General features: G+C 39.4%; 1 protein-coding gene across 2 annotated transcripts in view; it reads right to left on the bottom strand.

Moving 5' to 3' along the window:
* The window catches only part of LOC143189077 (uncharacterized), a 407,881-nt gene that overhangs the window by 73,905 nt on the left and 314,153 nt on the right, over positions 1–19,823 (bottom strand). The window contains exon 10 of one of the 2 annotated variants that reach the window (XM_076374864.1): positions 15,663–15,736. The exons of the other annotated variant lie outside the window; for it this stretch is intronic. Coding sequence (XP_076230979.1) covers positions 15,663–15,736 — 74 coding nt within the window. The remainder of the gene's footprint in view (positions 1–15,662; positions 15,737–19,823) is intronic. 2 annotated transcript variants of the gene reach the window in all.

Consider the following 19,823-nt stretch of genomic DNA (forward strand, 5'->3'; position numbering starts at 1 on the left):
TACTAAGTTTACGTGTCCAGTGACACATCTAAGAATAAAGTCTAAAACCCTGTACACAAAAGCAATATATAAGGAACCTTCTCGTCGAGCGAGAGGTTCACTTCCAAATCAAGAGCAGTAGTGTTAAGACGTGTCATCCTTGTGGAACAGTTTTCTTGTATTCCATTAAAAGGCCTATTTCAAATAAAACTTCGTGTTATAAAGAAGAAGAAGGTTTCATTCTCAAGAGAATCCCATCCTTCCTTCTTCACGGCATAACAGTACACTCACTTTACTTGCAATAACTTTGTACAAATAAATGGTGCTTTAATAAAACCTGTTTCCATTTAATATTCTCTTATAGGCAGAAATAATGTGTGTAATAACTATATTTAATATTGTGTTATAAAAAAATAATATGAAAAATATACGAATTTGAGAATCAAAAAAGTATTCGTATGGTTATGTATATACATAAATATAACGGTAAGTTCGTTCATGATTATCAAATCCTACTTTACTATTAAAACTAGTTTACCGACTTTACAAAACTACATTACCGACGTAAAGGATGTCAAAATTTCATATAGAAAAATGGCGGGCAAGAAGTACGAAATATCGGTTTCTGTGCGCGAAAAAGTAATTTTGCTATACAAACGTGGAGAAAGCTATCGAAAAATTGGGAAGATATTAGATTTAAAGCTTTCGACTGTACAATATATAATTAAGAGGTATAAAGAAATGAAAAGCATAGAAAATAAGACACGATCAGGTCGACCAAAAGCGTTAACAGTTAAAGAACAGCGAACCGTGATCAGAGAAGCCACAAAACATCCATTTGTTAGTGCTAGAACTTTGGCGGATGGTATCGCGTCAACTTCAGGAAAGAACATTTGTCCACAAACCATTAGAAATATTTTAGATTCTGCACAAATATATAGCAGAGCAGTGAGGAAAAAACCCTTCATAAATAACAAGAATAGAGAAAAACGGCTGGAATTCGCAAAGACATACTTAAATAAACCAATGACATTTTGGAAAAATGTGATATTTTCAGACGAAAGCAAGTTTAATATATTTGGCTCAGATGGAAGAAATTTTGTCTGGAGAAAGCCTAGCACTGAGTTTCAGTTGAAAAATCTTCGAGCAACTGTCAAACACGGCGGAGGACACGTTATGGTATGGGGGTGTATGGCGTACAATGGAGTTGGAAATCTAACTTTTATTGAAAGGAATATGAATGCTAATAGCTATATTGCGCCATAATTTACGTGAAAGTGCTACTAAATTAGGTATACAAGAGACATTTTACTTTCAACAAGATAACGATCCTAAGCATATCGCCAGAAAAACAAGAGAGTGGTTGTTATATAATGTTCCGAAACAATTGGTTACTCCTCCGCAAAGTCCGGATATCAACCCTATTGAAAATTTGTGGCATTTGTTACACTTAAAAGTACGGAAAAGAAAAATATCTAACAAAACTGATCTGAAAAGAGCGCTGTTAGAAGAATGGGCAACGATATTAACAGAGAGTACCCAAAAATTAGTAGAATCCGTATCAAGAAGGTTATAGGCTATTATTGATGCTAAGGGGATGCACACAAAGTATTAAATTCATAAAACTTTTGAATAATTATAGAATTATCATTGTATAGATAAGCGTACGAATAATTTTCTTACCTTAAAATTCTTGTATTTGTTATATTAATCTTTCATAACGCATTATTAAAAACAGTTATTGTACACACTATTTCTACACACAAGAGACTATTAATAAATACAAGTTTTGTTAATGTATCATTTATTAATATAAAGTTATTGCAAAAAAAGTGAGTGTAGGAATACTTTTTTTATCCACTGTATTTTTGAGAGGAAGTTGGGCGGATAGCCGAACAATGACGGGTTTTTGAGGGATGATGATAAGATCTTAGCCTGCGTGTGGCTGATTGAGGATACATGAGAATAAAACAGTCTGGTTGGCGACCGATAGCTGAATTATGAATTTTTGTCGATGTAAAATTATTTCAATTTTTTAAAAATATTATTTTCAACTTATTGCAGTAAATTTGCGTAATTATTGTTTTTACATCCTTAATGTACCTATATTAACGTCTAACATTACAACAATAACTATCCAATAAACCCCTCCAATAACCCATAATATAGCATTCAAAATTATTAAATTGAAACAGGTTTGCAGAAACGGCGTTACGCTGCTTTAAGCTGAAAGTTGTTGATCTAGGAGTAGAATGCATCCGAGAATATATTCCCAAAATTTCATTTGCTTATACTTGCCTATTGGGCAGTTACGGTCATTTATGTGAAATAGATACAACAGATTAAAGCAAATTTCTTTAGTTATCACGCCAAATTAACTGATTTTCTGCACAATCAATTCTTACCATATAAAACAACTATGAGCAACTTTCCCCCTAAAATAAATAGGCCTCCTTGGCCTCTGTACCTGAAAACCCTTGAAACAAAAAAACATAATTTTTTGTTGTCTATGTTCTTATATGTTGACATAAATTAGGTATTAACTTTTTCCCGGAAGTTTTTTAAGATCAGTCACTGTTCAAAGTCGTTCATATTTAATTCAAGTTTATTTATTTGCAATAAATATGTGTATAACTTTAAGTCATAGCGATTTGTGTGAGTTTTTTATAAATATCGGCCCTAGTAACTATATTTCTTTTGCTGAAGTCATCAATGGAAAATTCCTTCATCTTTCTGAGGATATTGTAGATTTATTTTCAACTGAATTACATAAAAGGTTTTTGCCTAATTTTATGAAAAGGTGGAAATCGGTCAATCGGGACAAGGCGGCTTTTAAAAAAAAAATACTGCGACTGGATTAAAAACGAATTTACATTTTCATATTTAAAAGAAAAAGAAACTTCTCAGCGTTCGTGTGGACGAGGAAGACCCAGCAAAAAATTCGAAGATTGTGGAAACAGGAGCAAAAAACCGAAAATCAGTGATCTGCAAGGCATGTTTTCCCAAAATTTGATTAACGCTGCAGCTATCTCATCAAAAACAGGTCAGGAGTTTTCTCCTTTCACCGATGATTTTGCTTTGTCAATTTTTATTCAAGCAAAGCTTAGTAAATAGCAATATGAGGTCATTCGAATTGCATTAAAAAATGCAGGAGGCAACTTATTCCCAAACTATAAGCGTATTACTGCTGCGAAGAAAAGTTGTTATCCAAAAAATATTAAAATAAGTGACACCTCTGCGGAGGTACCGCTACAGGATTTGTTAGACCATACAGCGGAGAGAATTCTTATGACCAAAAATGATGAGCTGGACAAAATAATTGGTCAAGAACTTATATTGACATCGAAGTGGAGTTTTGACGGAGCTTCCGGTCAAAGTCAATATTCCCAGCGCTATTCAACAGAAGACGAAGACGCATCCGATTCCAACTTATTTATGACCTCTATCGTACCATTAAGACTAACGACTAATGACCATCCAAACGACTTAATTTGGGAAAATCCACAGCCCTCATCTACACGTTACTGTAGAGCGTTACGTTTTCTGTTGAAATAATATGTCGAGCAATATTTATCAAGGACAAAAATTTAATCTCCTTGGGAGAAGTAGTTCTTAGAACTCCAATTACTGGACCAAGGACTTGTGGCGACCCATGCACGCGCATGGCGTCACATTTCGAGGAATTCGGCGACATGTCAATCGCTGCCTTTCACGCCCGGGCAGAACGGTAATTAGATTAAGATTGTATATATTTCGCGGCGCCGTTCTGCCCCAGCGCGATAAGTCGCCGCCTAACTGTCGCGTAGTCCTCGAGTGTTTAGAAAGAGAGGATACGCGGCAGGGGCGATGGAAAACCAAAAAGGTTCGGAGAGTCTGTTCCGGAACGCCAGCGAGCAAAGACGCTCTGAATAAAATCCTCTGGTAACAAACCTATATGTGTGAAAGTGATTTCATCTACATCTCCTTTCCCACAGACTGTTTGTTTATATAAAAGGTAATAAGGGTCCGTGGGTCCTGTGATTAAATTCGTCCGTCGCTTTTTAGTCTTTCGTAATCACTCAGCAGAGTCAGTAAAAGAGATATACCTTCCTATATGAAATAAAAGTATAAGTATAAGAAGGAATAAAACTGTTAAAAATTATTTTTTCCATAACCAAAGAATCCCAACATTTTCGGTTTGAGAAAGAAACCATTGAATTGGATCGTTCAGAAAAGGAAAATGTGGAAAAGGATTATAAAAACTTGAAAATACAAATTTGCTTTTTGGTGATAGAACAATATCAGTAAAACATATACTTATTTTCACCATGTTAGATGGGAAAGTAGCACAAGCAGTAACAGGAACTGCGTCTGCAAGTAACTGCTTTATTTGCAATGCCCGTCCTTTCGAAGGTTAAGAGCAAGCAATCAAATGAAGAAACTCTGAAACTTGGATTATCGCCTCTTCATTACAGAATAAAATGCATGGAGTATATACTTCATATTGCTTACAATTTGAGTTTTCAAAGTTGAAGAACGTCAAAAGATACACTTCCACTGAAAGAGGTTGAAAAAAACGAATTCAAGAAGAGTTCTTTAGTAAAATGGAAATTTGCGTAGATTTTGTATGGCAAGGATATGGCTCATCGAACACAGGAAATACTTCAAGAAGATTTTTCACCGACACATCTTTGACATTGGAAATAACACAAATTAATGAAGATTTATTTTGAAAATTTTCCGTAATTTTAGAAGTTATTAACTGTCATTATGCAATTGATTCAGATAAATTTGGTTTGTATGCGCAAGAGACTGCTGAGTTAGCTGTCCAGCTGTATCCATGGTATTATATGCCCTCTACTGTGCACAAATTGTTAATTCATGGTGCCGAAGTGATACAAACAGCAGCTCTTCCGATCGGACAGCTTTCTGAAGAAGCGCAAGAAAGCAGGAATAAAGATTATTAAACATTTAGAATACACTATGCCAGAAAAATTTTTCGTTTAACAACGAATGAAGATGTATTTCATCGAATATTGGAATCATCCGACCCGTACATATCTCATTTGCGACCAGAAATGAAAAAAAAAAAAACATATCCAAGTCAGTGCGGAAGCCTTAAAATTGTTAATTTAAGTTCTTACGGTCCAAACAGCGTAAAACAGCGTAAACAAGATAAGCCAAACGAAAAGTCAACGTTCAGGCCCAACGAAAGGCCAATGTTCGAGCGAGACCGGCCGCTGTCTGAATAACGCAAACAAGATAAGCCAAACGAAGAGCCAACGTTAAGCAAGCGATAAGAGAAGATATAAAAAGGAAACGGGCACGCGCGAGTGAATAGTAATAAGCCAGCGACCAGTGAGTCAAACTTTGTTGTATTCGTGGCGAGAGCAAAGACCAAGACAGAATAAATAAAGGTTCGATTCTCCTCTTGAGTCTTCGTGCGTAACAAAGTAATTATTATTTTTAATAATTTTTAAATTAATTACTTTATATATTAATTATTTACAATCAAATTGTCCGTTTTCTAAAAAGTTTAGTGAAATTTAATTAAAAATACCTCAATATCCGAAGGGTCAAATTTTCAATTTTTTTTTTGTAAAATATTCGAAGAAGGTTTTAAAAAACATTACACAAAAAAAAAATTTTTAAATTTTCACTCTAAGGCTAAGTTATTACAACATGTACTTTGACTGACAACTTCCGTAATTTTTTTTTTGGCTCCCGATTGACCGAACGGCTTGAAATTTGGCAAATATTTTCTGGCATAAGAGTAGTAATATACCTAAAAATTCCAAGTCGATATAATCATTATTTGCAGAGATATTGATTTTTTTCCACTTTTTGGCCATTTGTGCGACGAAGGACCAGGAGATCATCGGGGCCGAGACGGGCAATGAGTTAATGGTGGCACAAGGCGATAACGCAATGAGGATGAAGCTCACGCTCCTGTGTCGGGAGAAGGAGTTCTTAGAATGGGAACGGGAATTAGAACTGAAACGAAAAAACTGAACTGAAGTGGAATTCTCCCGCGATGACGAGCGCAACGACTGACAGTGGCAATACCGCGAGGTTTGGCGGCATCAGAAACCTGAAAGAGTTGCTGGCTGAATTCGACAGGATGGACAACGCTTTTTGGAGATGGAAGCAGCAACTGCAGCTGGTGAGTCATTCCTACTAGTTGGACAATGACTCGACGCGGATATTGGTCAGCTCACGCTTGACGGGTCGTGCGTTGGCGTGGTTCCATTCGAGAGCCGAGCGTTTTACGGTGAGCGTGAATGAGCTGCTCACAGAAATGGGCCGGATGTTTGACCAGCGTCCTGGCAAACTGGCATTGAGGCGAGAATTCGAATCTCGGGTTTGGAGAGGAGCCGAACCATTCTGCGACTATTATCACGACAAGATGATCCTTGCCAATCGAGTGTCGATTGCGGAAGACGAAGTCTTGGACTATTTCATCGAAGGCGTGATGGACCAACGGCTGCGTAACTAAGCCCACCTGATGAATTACCGGACGGGAGCGGAGTTGCTGAAGGCGTTCAAGAAGGTGCAGCTGAGCGATAGCAGACCAACCGACGTCAGGGCGAAAAGGGACACAGTGAGTGTCGGTAGCAGCAGAAGGACGGAGGCGCCGCCGATGAAGGGAAGACCGGTGAGGTGTTATAAGTGTCGCGAGACGGGGCACGTTGCACCGCAATGTAAGCGAGCGTCGGCGGAAAATGCGTGTTAGGTGTGCAAGTCAGCGGGGCACTTTGCGCGCGATTGCCCAAACCGGTGTCAATTTTCGACTTCACGAGCGGCCAGGGACTTCGCACAAACGGTTTTGACAAATGTACAACCGATCGATTTGCCAAAGCCGTATATTATGCATACATTGTAGTATACATTAATTAAGTATACATTGTTAATGCTTTAATCGACTCTGGATCCCCCGTTAGCCTCGTGTAAAACGATGTTATTCCCGGCAAATCACGCTTGCTCGAAGAAGAGAATGTCCATCAGTTTTGCGGGATTAATGGCTCACGGTTGGAAATTAGCGGTATTTTTCATGGCATATTAGATATTAGTGGCGTACGAATTCGGATGAAATTCTGTACGGTACCCAGTAATACGATAGCGTACAACGTGCTCCTCGAGAGGGATTTTCTAAATTGCCCGCAGTTATGCATTTCAAGAAGGGAAACCCTCAAAATTAGCGGAGTCGAAAGAACAAAGGCGATTGATCAGCTCATGCACATCAGAGTCGACGGTGACGTTATGCGCTCGAAAGATCGGTTAAATATTAATCTAGCCGTCAGAGAGAATGTGGCCGCGCGTATACGCGAGATTTTTGAAACGCGCTATCTCCAGAATCTTTGACAGGAAAAACAGTTCCCCGATGTTAAGATAGTCATAGCGCTCAAGCACGAGCCATAAGCTCGTGCCCACGTAGGCTGTCACTCGCGGACAAAGAAATCTTGCAGGAAATCCTCGACGAGCTGTTAGATCGGGGAATTATTTAGCTGAGTTGTTCGCCATATGCAAGTCCATTCGTGTTGGTGAGTAAAAAGGACGGTCGTTGTCGTTTGTGCGTAGACTATCGGGAATTAAATAAAATTACTATACGCGATAACTTTGCCGCTGAACTAATAGACGACAATCTCGACCAGCTGCGAGACAAAGCTTACTTCAAGACACTGGACCTGCGGGACGGATTTCACCATGTAAAAATGCACGAATCGTCAGTTAAACATACCGCGTTCGTGACGCCCCTTTACAGTTTAAGTACACGCGCATGCCGTTTAGCTTAATGAACGCGCTGCGTGTTTTCAGCGATTTGTGCATGCTATCTTGAAGCCGTTAATCCGAGAAAATAAAATATTAGAGTACCTGGATAATCTGTTAGTTGCGACGAAGGACTTCGACGCGCATATACAGATTTTAGCGGACGCCTTCGAAATTGCAGGCAAATGTCATTTAGAATTTAGACTAGACAAATGTTACTTTGCGCAGACGGAAATAAAGTATTTAGTGTTGTTAGGTCCTTAGAGAGGATTACGCTGCACATCGTTTACTCTACTAAATACCTTCTTCTGAACAAAGTAACTTAATATTAAGAACACTCAGAATATATATGCGTCGATCGATCATCGTGCATACACGCTCCCACACATTACATCCGTCGCCACGCCAGCCGGTCGCGCTCCGATCACGCGTCAGCGCAGGGCCATCCCGATCTCGTATCGGGCCCCAACACCTTCCCTCTTAAGAAATTACGTCCTTTAAGTATTACGGATCTGTGTACAATTTCGCGTTCCGATATAAACTTAAACGACGCAGTTGTCTTCGCTCGCGAGTCGGATATCTTCTCGGAGTTTCGTGCACAATGTCATGTCTGTGTTGTCGTTGGTATTCCGATGATGCATTGTCTTCCTGTAATGGTGAATATCTCTCTTGCGTCTGAGGACGGTTAATTGGTGAGGTGCATATTTTCCTCGGGACCTGTTCCCCATTTCCAAATGTGGTTTATGTGACGCGCTATGGTATGTCCATCATTAAGCGTGATTACAAACTGATTACAAACTTTCTCTTCTAATGTGACCCAGCTCTCGTTGGCCATTTTTAATTTGAACTATGACATTGTCTCCGACCTTTAAATGTCGTTTACGTGCGCCGTGATGCTAATCAAATTGCCTCTTCATTTGATCCGCGTGTTTCTCATCCGCTGAAGAGTAACGTTTTGGCGGTAGTAGCGCCATGAGTGATGATCGCATCTAAGAAATAGCTCTGCTGAAAACTTTTTCCCTGATGTACCTTCGCCTGGGGTGTAACAGTGGCTGTCCAGGAATTCGTATAGTTCCTTCTTCCAATTGGTCGTTTCTTTGCTAATAGCCCGCTTTGTACAGCCCACTATTCTCTCTGCTAATCCGTTTGATTGAGGGTGTCCAATCGGAGACAAGAGGTGGATAATTCCCTTTTCCTCACAATATTTTCTGAAATGTTCGGAAATAAATTGGGTGCCATGATTGCTCACGATCATCTCCGGCGGACCGTATCGGATAAACATCTCCCTACACAGTTCTACTGTATGCTCCGCAGAGATTGTACTTGTCAACGCTATATCCATGAATTTGGAGTATGCATCGACGAAGACAAGGATGTACTGATTATTAATCAGACCTGCGAAGTCCACGTGCATGCGTTCTCCAGGTCTGGTAACTGGCGACCATGGGCACAATTGCACCTTTGGTGGCATCTTTAGTGCGCACGGGTTGCACTGCTGGATGGAATTTTCAATGTCCTTTGTCATCCCCGGCCAGTACACAAATTCTCGTGCTAATTGCTTCATTCGACGAACTCCGAGATAGCCAAGATGAAGTGTTTTTAGTATCTGACTGCGCATCCCCGATGGTATTACAACTCGATCGTCGAACATCAGTGCACCCTCTATGATACTCAGAACATAGCGACACTTGCCGTATTTTGTAGTCACTGTGTCAGGTAATTGCAGATTTCAGTATTTCGACATCACGTTCGTTACGATTTTCAACTATGGATCCTTTTCCGTTCCTTTTTGCAAATTTGTTTGTATTTCTCGACCAAATTTACCCAAAATGGTATTCTTTATCTGTTGCACTTCTATCTCAGTTGTTTGTATGGATGTCACTTGTAGTTCCTCGGCGTTATCCTTGCGAACATTCTCGACAAGTCTTGGCAATACATCTGCTTTCCCGAAATCCTCTGTGTTGATGTATTCTATTTTGAAGTCATACCCGAGAAGTCTAATGGACCATCGTTTGAGGCGTGTGCGGCCGTTATGGTCCTCATGCCTTTCGTATCCTCTGTGCGCAGAACAACTAATAGTGGATTGTAATCCGTCTGCAGTACAAATGGTCTTCCCCATACGAATTTATGGAATCTTTCTATCGCTGTCACCAGGGCCAATGCCTCCTTTTCTAATTGAGAATAGTTCCTCTGTGACTCCGTTAGGCTTTGCGACATATTAGGACCCCATTTCCATTCCACGTTTTTCCTAGTTAACTCTTCCAGTGGTTATTTTAATTAATGTAGATGAGGTACGAACTTGTCATAATGATTGATCATACCCAGCAAACTTCTCACCTCCGCCTTTGTTGGTGTCGGCATGTTTGCGATGGCGCGAGTTCGTTCACCATCGTCTCTGACGCCGTCAGCATCCACAATAAAGCCCAGGAATTTGACTTCACTCATATGGAATTTGCATTTCATCAAATTGAGTCGAAGTCCTCGATCCAACAATCTTCGAAGACACTCTTCTAGGCGTTTGCTGTGTTCTTCGCGTGTTGGCCCCACAACCAGTCTATCATCCAAGTACACCAGTACTTCACCAATACCAGCCAATGTCTGATCCATGGCTCTCTGGAAAATGGCCGGCGCCGTTTTAATTCCGAATGGCAAACGTTTATATCGGAATAAACCCATCGGCGTGATTATAGTGATGAAGTCGCAGTGTTCTTCGGCTATCGGAATCTGTAGTCGCGTTCATCACGTGAATACGTGATCTACCATGCGTCGCGTAGATCTAATTGGCTAAAAAATCGGTTGCCGTGAAATTTCGAAAACGCATCCTCCACATTCAGCAGTGGGTATCTATCGTCTACCAACGCTTTGTTTAAACCTGTAGAATAATCAGCATATACATAGTTGTATATTTCTGTTCGCTGTTTTTACTATTACAATTGAGGTAGTCCAACTAGAAATCTCTACCGCTTTAAGGACGTTCGAGGCTAGGAGACGTTGAATTTCGTTCTTAAGAAACGTTTCCATCGCACATGGAATTAGTCGACATAAAAGCTGAATGTTTCTCGCGTTGGGTGCGATGCGAAATTTAGCAACGAAATCCCTACAAGTACCTAATTTGTTGCAGAATAAATCAGGGAACGCATTGCGAAGTTCCGCATTAGTAGTTGTTGCAATATTACTTTCTTGAATAATTTGTTTTGAGTAACTGATTATTTTCCTGAGGCGCGATTCTTTATTCTTTGTTTCCGAATCACCGCAACTCGCTTCGCCTCGTCGCGATTCATTCGCAGCAGATCCCACAAATTAAATTTATCTATGCTGTCCAAGCCCAAAAGATTCAAGTCCATGCGAACAGATACGTGAATTTCGATCTCCTCTGTATGACCCTGAACGGTTACGGTGCTTCGAAAACATCCCTATGTTGCGAGGTCATCCTCGCGGGCATGTGAAACTTTTATGCCCGGCGAGAACGCTGGTTGACCTATCCAATGCCAATCGTTTCGACCTATTATAGTAACGTCCGATCCTGTATCATACTGATGTCGTAACATTTTATTTAATACCATGACATTTAGGTATATACGACGCCCGTATTGAGTGCTCAAAATCGATTTAATAGTTAAATATTTGGTTTGGCTCGTGTGACAGTTATATTTTCGCGTTGAACGACAAACTTTGACGATGTGTTCCCCCCTCTTACACTTATTACATGCGGCTTTAAGGAAAGGTCACGTCGTACGCCAATGAAAATCACCGCACCCGTTACATTTTGCTGGTATACTACTTCGTTGATTCGAGTCCGCAATTTCCCTCGACTTTTGTGAGTATTTCCCCTCGGTGTCATTTCTCTTATTTTTGGAATATACGAATGTTGTTTTCGATTTACAATAAACAGCATTTACCATCTCGTTTTGTTTACCGGATTCGCGAGTGTTTGCAAGCCAACATACATTCGTATGGGCTTCGAGCTCTACAGGGTGTAACAAAAATGTCGCAGTTCCTTAAAAGGGGTGATTCAGGGGGTGATTTGAAACAACTTTTTCCTTAGCGAAAATGTAAGATGAGGCTTCGTTAACGAGTTATTAATGAAAAACACCGGCCAATGAGAGCGCGAGTTTGCCGTCCGAGCGACTGCGGTAGCGTTGGGTACGCGCTGGGCGCTACGGTTGTACTCCGAACAAGAAAGTCGACATGCGTCGAAGGAAATAGCATTAGTGTGAAAATATTTGCATAACGTATAAACGAAAAAGCAATACAACAAAAGAAATGAACGGAGAATTGGAGAATTAACGTTGAAGATAGAAACGTTGAAAGTAGTCTGCGTTAGATTTAAAAAATAATAATCATTAATGAATTAAATGCAATTCATCTGTAGTTTGTAAATCTGTGTCACTGGGTCACTGTACCGATACTGGTCATCGACCTCTGGAGTGGTTTATGGCAGGGTAGAATTTTTCCAAAGAAGCTCCTTGTACCCCCCACGTAGTTTAAGCACCTCAGACCTTCTTTGTTCGGACACTCCGAGATCATGTCTCCTTCGAAACCAAAGCAATAAAGCCATAAATTACCTAAACGCGTGCCCTACCATAAACCATTTCGACGGTCGATGACCAGGATCGGTACAGTGACCCAGTGACACAGGTTTACAAACTACAGGTGAAGTTTGTTCTCTTCTTCCTTTATTTTTCGTTGTATTGCTTTTTCGTTTATACGTTATGCGAATAAGAGATTTACATATTCGTGTTTTTACGTTGCACGTAGTTTTCCTCGATTTTAAGTAATTATTCACTTCAAGTGATAAACAAAAAAAGGACTCGGTGTTATTTATTATGTCGCTTTCAGTTTTCATACTAATGCTATTTTCTTCGATGTATGACGACTTTCTTGTTCGGAGTACAACTGTAGCATCTAGCGCGCGTACCCAACGCTACCGCAGTCGCTCGGGCGGCAAACTCGCGCTCTCATTGGCCGGTGTTTTTCGTTAATAACTCGTTAACGAAGCCTCATCTTACATTTTCGCTAAGGAAAAAGTTGTTTCAAATCACCCCCTAAATCACCCCTTTTAAGGAACTGCGACATTTTTGTTACACCCTGTATAGTAACTTCCGTAAGAGTGGCATCCGGGTATTTCTTTCGACAACTCGCAATGCGATCTTCTTCAGATCCTCGTTACCACTCGAATGACATAACGATTGCAGAAGCAACACGAATTTTAAGTGGTCGTCGGATAGATTCGGTTAGGTTCGCGGGATCAAATTCTGTCGCGCATAGGTTAATTCGGTCTATATGCATACGTATCGGAACACTTTTATCGTAGCGGTAATTAAGAATCTCGATCCGACGGCGTGTAATCGATTTATCGTCGTTAAATAAGTGTTGTAATTTTTCGATTACCTCATGTTACTTCATTTTCGCTGAATGTAACGGTGCGACATGGTCAGTTACCCGGCCGAATTCGACTTGACCCAGTGTATATTCGTGCCTTCGTAGCCATTTCTTAAAAAGCTTCGGACCTTCGAACGCATTATAGACGTACTTGTCTAGGCGATCGCTTGATCGCTGGTTGAACATTTCCGTATTTGAAGTCAATGGATTGGTACTCGGTGGCTGTCGTTGTAATTGTGACGATTGCAATTGTATCAGATTTTTAACGGTCTCCGTTAACTGTTTGATTTGTTCGGTTGCTACCATCGCGAAGCACGCTTAACCTCTCCTTATACCACGTGGTTCGTCGGATACTTCTGAATAGGCCTTTCGATACAAAATTTACACTACGACTGCGCCAGTTGTTAGGTTCTTAGAGAGGATTAAGCTGCACATCGTCTATTGTACTAAATACCTTTTCCTTAACAGAATAACTTAATATTAAGAACACTAAAAATACGTATGCGTCGATCGGTCATCGTGCACACACGCTCCCACCTGTGCTGCCAGACTGAGGACGCAAATCTTGAGAATTACCCCCTCCACTACGCATACTAACGCACGGGCCGCGTATCCGTGAGCTCAGCACTTCGGGCAGCTTCGAACAGCTTCGGACAATTTCGGGCAGCTTCGAGAGGTTGAGAGAGAAGGTGGATCGTGATGCGCACTATCTCATTCTTTGAAATGTTTAAATCCCAATCGTCTATATATATATGGTAGGTGGCATTTCATCAGTTATTTTAAAAGTTATTTTATGCCTACTATAGTGTGGGTATTTGAATAAGTAGAGATTTTTACTAAATCCACGTACCAATTTATTCAAGTGTGAACACGTACAAAGTTTCTCGCGAAGCGAACGGTTGTCAAGCAAGTCAGTCAATGGCCCAGTCGCCACTTTTCGCAGGCTATTTATTCGCCCTTAGTCTATGGACTCCAAAATTGCTCCACGCGCAGGAAACACTTTTCAGGTAACCAGCGGAAAAACCCTCGCTGACTTCGTCCAAGTCTGGCTACCAGATGTGGGGTACGAAATATTGGGAAAAACTCGCTTTACCTGCCTAATAGCTACGCAAAATACTGCAGAGAGTAGCAACGGTAAAGCCGCTACAATAGTTATTTTTTTTTGTTTTAGGGAAATCTTTGAGTGATTTCGTGTCTCAAAAGAACAAAGATTAATTTTCACGATTAAAAATTGATAATAGTTTTCTTCAAGAAAATGTGTCTTCGTGGGAAGAAAATGCCGCCTTAGTGGAAGATAAGAAGTAGGTTTTCAGCTTGAAAGCAGTGAATGATACAGCTGAAAGAGCTGTTAAACTAATGCAACACTTCCATGGTTTGATAACCGCTGATGAAGAACAAAAGCAATTTCTATTATGCTGTATGCAACAACATAGAAAGATATATCCAGATTGTAAAAAAGAGACTTTAAAAAGGAAGTATCTCAAGTAGTAATGTATTTTTTTTTAATAATTAAAGAAAGACATTACCTAAATTTGTGTTTTCATCAATATGTACCTAACTTACAAATATTTGCGATGATCTACTCACATATTAAGAAATGGTCAAAAGCAGCTATTTTCTAAAACTTTGTACCCTGTCGGCACGGTTTAAAATAAACGTAGGAAGTTCAAATTTTGTATTTGAGTAAAAATTAGTATATTAAACAGAATTAGAGGGTATGCGTTTTGATAATAAAAAAAAAAATTTCACCCACATAAGAGACACCTGAATCTATATTAAAAAAATTGTTTAGAATAAGACAAAGAGAGCGAAATTCGCGTAACGCAATGCCTTTTATTTAGTAAGATATATTTAATCAATGCGTATTACTACAATATAAATCAATTACAGTAACAATATTTCGTGAAAACGTAAACAAGACAAGCTATAACTATGAATATAATTGATTGATGTGTATAATATGAAGGCAGGCACACGTTATGAAGTCTGCCGTAACAGGACTTTGGTATCGATATATTAATCGATGATGGCGCGTGAACCAGGCGTCCCAGCGAGATGATCACGCCAAGCTGAGTGCTATCAGTGAGGAGAGTCTGAACAATAATGATTGTATAGCAGGGCACAGTTTGGAACTGCAATGTGTACAACAAGGCACAATATCTCACAACAGAGTGCAGAAAGGCTCGGTATCAAAACAATGTGCAGCAAGGCACAGAGGTTCTGAACTTCACAAATTTGTGCAGTTAACGTACAATCTCAATGGTACCGCTCGAGGGTTCAGCCTGGCACCTTGAACTCAATTCGATTGTATTATGTGTCACTCGTGTAGCTTGACACGTTGTCTCAAAAATACGTTTTAAGAACACTAAGTACTATTATTTTCTATTCTTAGATTTTAAGTCCTCGGTCGAGGAAATCAATTCATTGAGCAACTCAGAAGTCATTTATGAGTGAATTTTTAATTGCATATTTGAATTAAGTGTATTTAAAAAAGTTGCCGGTTAACTAGTTAATGTTCAAGTGCAATTTGTAAATGAAAGAGAAAAAAATCTTACCTGACTAGCTGTCCCATATCAGTATCCTGTGAACACGTTTGAACAGTTGCGGGTCTTGCTTCCACTGGACGTAACTGCACTCATAATTGAACATTCAGTAAACAAGTAACATGAGATAAAATACAATACAAAACTCATAACAAATACTTATTAATAGCTTCCCTGGTTCTTTTTATTTCATAGATGCTTACATACGTGTGATATGAATGTACATACACTAATTATTCTGCATATAGAATCACCATTGAAGTAGATATTTACACATATACATGTGATACAGTACGTTTATCGCGTGGTACAACATAATTTTGTAGCCTTTCTTTTGCGTAAACAATCGTCCACGATTTGTAATATAACAGCATAGTTAATTACATTCTAAGGTTGCAAAGAGAAAGTTATTAGAGAAACATAATGCTGAAATCAAAAGGTATAACAATTCCATTTATATAATTAAGAAATGGATATCCGAAAATGTAGAATACACAGTGTAATCAAGATAATTATATAGATTAGGGGAGCCACCTCCGATTTCGATGACCTTGGACTATGTTGTCAACGTCATCATTCTGAACAACTTTTCCCTATACATATACTGGGCGGTCTCTTTTAGTTTTCGAGATATTCGCAAAAATCTTTTCAATACTAAAAGGTGTGATCGAAGTTGGTCTGGGTTAGGTTCATTAGCGGGGAGAGGTTTGGGGAAGGGCGGCAGCGGCTAAAATAATAGACACGTTCCTACTTGTTTATTCCTTTATATCTTCAGTTATTTTAAATGTATCTGCCCTTACTTGAAAAAAAGCATCCAGTCGTTCGCTAAAATCGAATGTTCTTTTAAATACAAATTCTGCCAGATAGTGGTTGAAATGATATTCTCTACGACCATACCTAGGAATATTGCCGCGAATATCTTTCCATACTCTTTCAATATTCTGAGCATGGACACCTGTGATTGGATCAACGAAATTTTTTGAATAATTCACTACAGAATGTTGATATATATTTTTATCAATTTGTTCATATGCTTTCCAACAATCACTGTGGATTATTGTTCCAGGAGCAATCTTTTTTAAAATAAGAGGCAGTAATACTTCTGCTCCACGGGACAGAATTGGTACTACAAATATCTTTTTTGTGTCACGGTTTATACCACCGAAAGTCCATTGTCCCGTAATAAGTCGTCCACGATTATACTTTCGACGTCCAAATTTGGCTTCATCGATTTCTACAATAATTAATGCACAACGTTACGTTATAATGATTTGTTCGAAACTGATAATAATGAACCATCTTTCCTCGAGTTCTTTCGACATCATAAGAAATATCAGCAATATAGGTTTCAGTGAGGAAGGTAAACAGACCTGTTTCGATCACTTTTTTCAATATTGAAAGCTTTCTTTGCGAATATCTCGAAAACTAAAAGAGATCTCCTTGTATATGTATAGGGAAAATATACGGAAACGTGTCAGTTGATTTGGGGAGAGGCTGCCGCCCCTCCCTAAAAACTCCACCCCACTAATGAACCTAACCCAGACCAACTCCGATCACACTTTTTAATATTGAAAACATTTTTGCGAATCTCTCAAAAACTAAAAGAGACCGCCGGGTATATGTATAGGAAAAAGTTGTTCAGAATGATGACCTTGACAACATATTCCAAGGTCATTGAAATCGGAGGTGGCTCCCCTAATCTATATATTTACCGCCCGAATTTTCGTTGAGTAAGGCAAGCTGAGAAAAAGAAAAAAAATGTCGATAACAGTAAAATCGATTGAACTGAATGCGTACCAAGTAGTAAGTATCATTAAATTGATTATTTTTTCAATTATGGAATTTAGTAGTCAATTCATTTTTATGTTTCTTTTATTTTTTAGTTAGTTCACGCAGTGCTGATTTTCAAAGCGCCGTTGGTGGTGGCACCAGCTCCAAAACGGTAATGTAGGGTGCAAAGAGTGAGATGAATACTACGTCAATCACCTATTTGGTGAGTATAAGTTTTCAACATATCTTTACTATGTAATTGCAACAGTTTATACTCAATTTTATTTCACCTGCCTAAATCTAATCTTTATTTGATCTTCTGTTTCGAGCTGGCGATCCACATTTTTTAAATTTTTGCGCATATATGATTTTTAATTATATTTTAGTTTTTAATTGTATTTTGTACATTTAGTTTAATAAAATTGTTTTAAATTTAAATGTTTTTCTATTTATTGAATTGTGTTTTTTGGATATAGTTTTTTAATGATAAACTATTTAAAAAATGAAATGCTTCTTAACTATTCCTCTCACTATAATAAATAAACTTTTATTTTGATGCACGTGTATGATTACTCGTACCTTCATTTTTTTGCGATCTATTATTTTATATTAATAAGGTTTTCTCGTTAATCCTCCTCCTATGCTCAATGCTTGGTTATCCCTCATTTTTATATTTAGTCAATGCGTCTTAATTCGGTTATGGTTTAATCGAGATACCCCCTCATATCACTCAACATATGTATATGTGTTTATGGTGGTGATAAGGTTGTGACTAATGATTGTTAGACAAAATGTTTTGTACGACAAAAAGTACTATTTATTTAAGCAAACAGATCTGACGACTCGGAGAGAATACTAACACGTCGTGTTCTCTTTTTTGGAAAACGTATCTTTTCTCTACGTTCTTTGCTTTTATAACACTGGTACATCTTCTTTCCCACCCTGATTGGCTAACCCCACTCATAGAGTATTTCCAATCAGGGTTGGTCGTTTTCTCAAAACACCGCCCTCAGTTTCACTGTCTTCAGGACAGCTGGTTTATCGGTGGGGGTGTCTCTGCCGTGTAACTTTTCTTCGCCCCGGGATTTCCTTCAGGCAACTCGTTCAAGGCCCACTTAGTCAAAAGACGATGGGACCGTGCTGAGTGCCCTCTGGAAACCCCTAATTTATGACGCCCGCAGATTGCTATTGAGGACATCTTGACAAACTCTACTGGAACATACTTAAAAGAAACTCTGGGAATGTTTACTCAAAAATAGCTTCGTCGAAGAGAGAGTCATAAATTACGTTAGTCGTTTGCACGCTAGATAATTTACCTTTTTGGGCGTACGGCACGTCGCTATATTACCCCCTTACCAGTGCAAACGTTCCGTTGTATTACTTAACCTACTTATACTAACCTAACTCTAAATCTAAATGTAAGTCTTACTCATACGTTATTTACAATATTTACAGAATTAGCTCTAAGTCGTTATCGACCAACTTGTAGTCGATCTGGGAACCTAACCCGTCTCCCCGAACGGGTACGTAAGGGTTCCTGTACGCAAATCGGTTTATCTGTGCTTGTACCTTCGTTGCTTATAGGAGGTACCTGCTCTTGCTCTTGCTCTTGACTCTTTTCGTGAAACAGATAGGCCGGTTTGAGTCTATCAATAGAAATTGTAACATCCCTGCCTCGCAACCGGACTACGAATGTCTTTTCATTCCGTGAGAGTACTTTAAATGGTCCTTCGTACGGATTTTGCAACGGACTTTTAACCGAATCGACCCGAACAAAAACATGGGAAGTTATAGCTAAATCTTTAAATACAAATATCCGTTTTTGTCCGTGACGTGATCCATCTACTGGTCGCATGTCTCTAAAATGTGCACGGAGCTGCTGAATCAACTGAACCGGATCCCGGTTAAAATTCACTCCGTTTATAAACATTTCTGCCGGTAAACGCAAATTTTCACCGTACACTAACTCTGCGGTGGATGATTTTAAATCCTCCCTATAGGCTGTCCTTATACCTAACAGTACAATAGGAAGGGCGTCAGTCCACCGTTCATCATCATGGCATTTTATTGCCGCTTTGAATTGGCGATGAAAGCGTTCGACTAGGCCGTTCGCCGCCGGATGGTACGCGGTGGTTTTTAGGTGTCTTGACCCAATAAAGAATTTACCTGTTTGAAAAGTTCTGACTCGAATTGTCTACCACGGTCAGTGGTAATTCGTACAGGTGTTCCGAAACGCGCGACCCAACCGGCAATGAACGTCCTAGCGACAGTCTCAGCTTCGATGTTTTCGATAGGAAATGCTTCGGGCCAACGAGTGAAGCGATCGACACAGGTTAAACAGTACCTGTTGTTCCGGGACACCGGTAAAGGTCCTACCAGATCAATGTGCACGTATTCAAACCT

This window comes from Calliopsis andreniformis, chromosome 1 (genome assembly GCF_051401765.1).
Source record: "Calliopsis andreniformis isolate RMS-2024a chromosome 1, iyCalAndr_principal, whole genome shotgun sequence".
Taxonomy (NCBI): Eukaryota; Metazoa; Arthropoda; class Insecta; order Hymenoptera; family Andrenidae; genus Calliopsis; species Calliopsis andreniformis.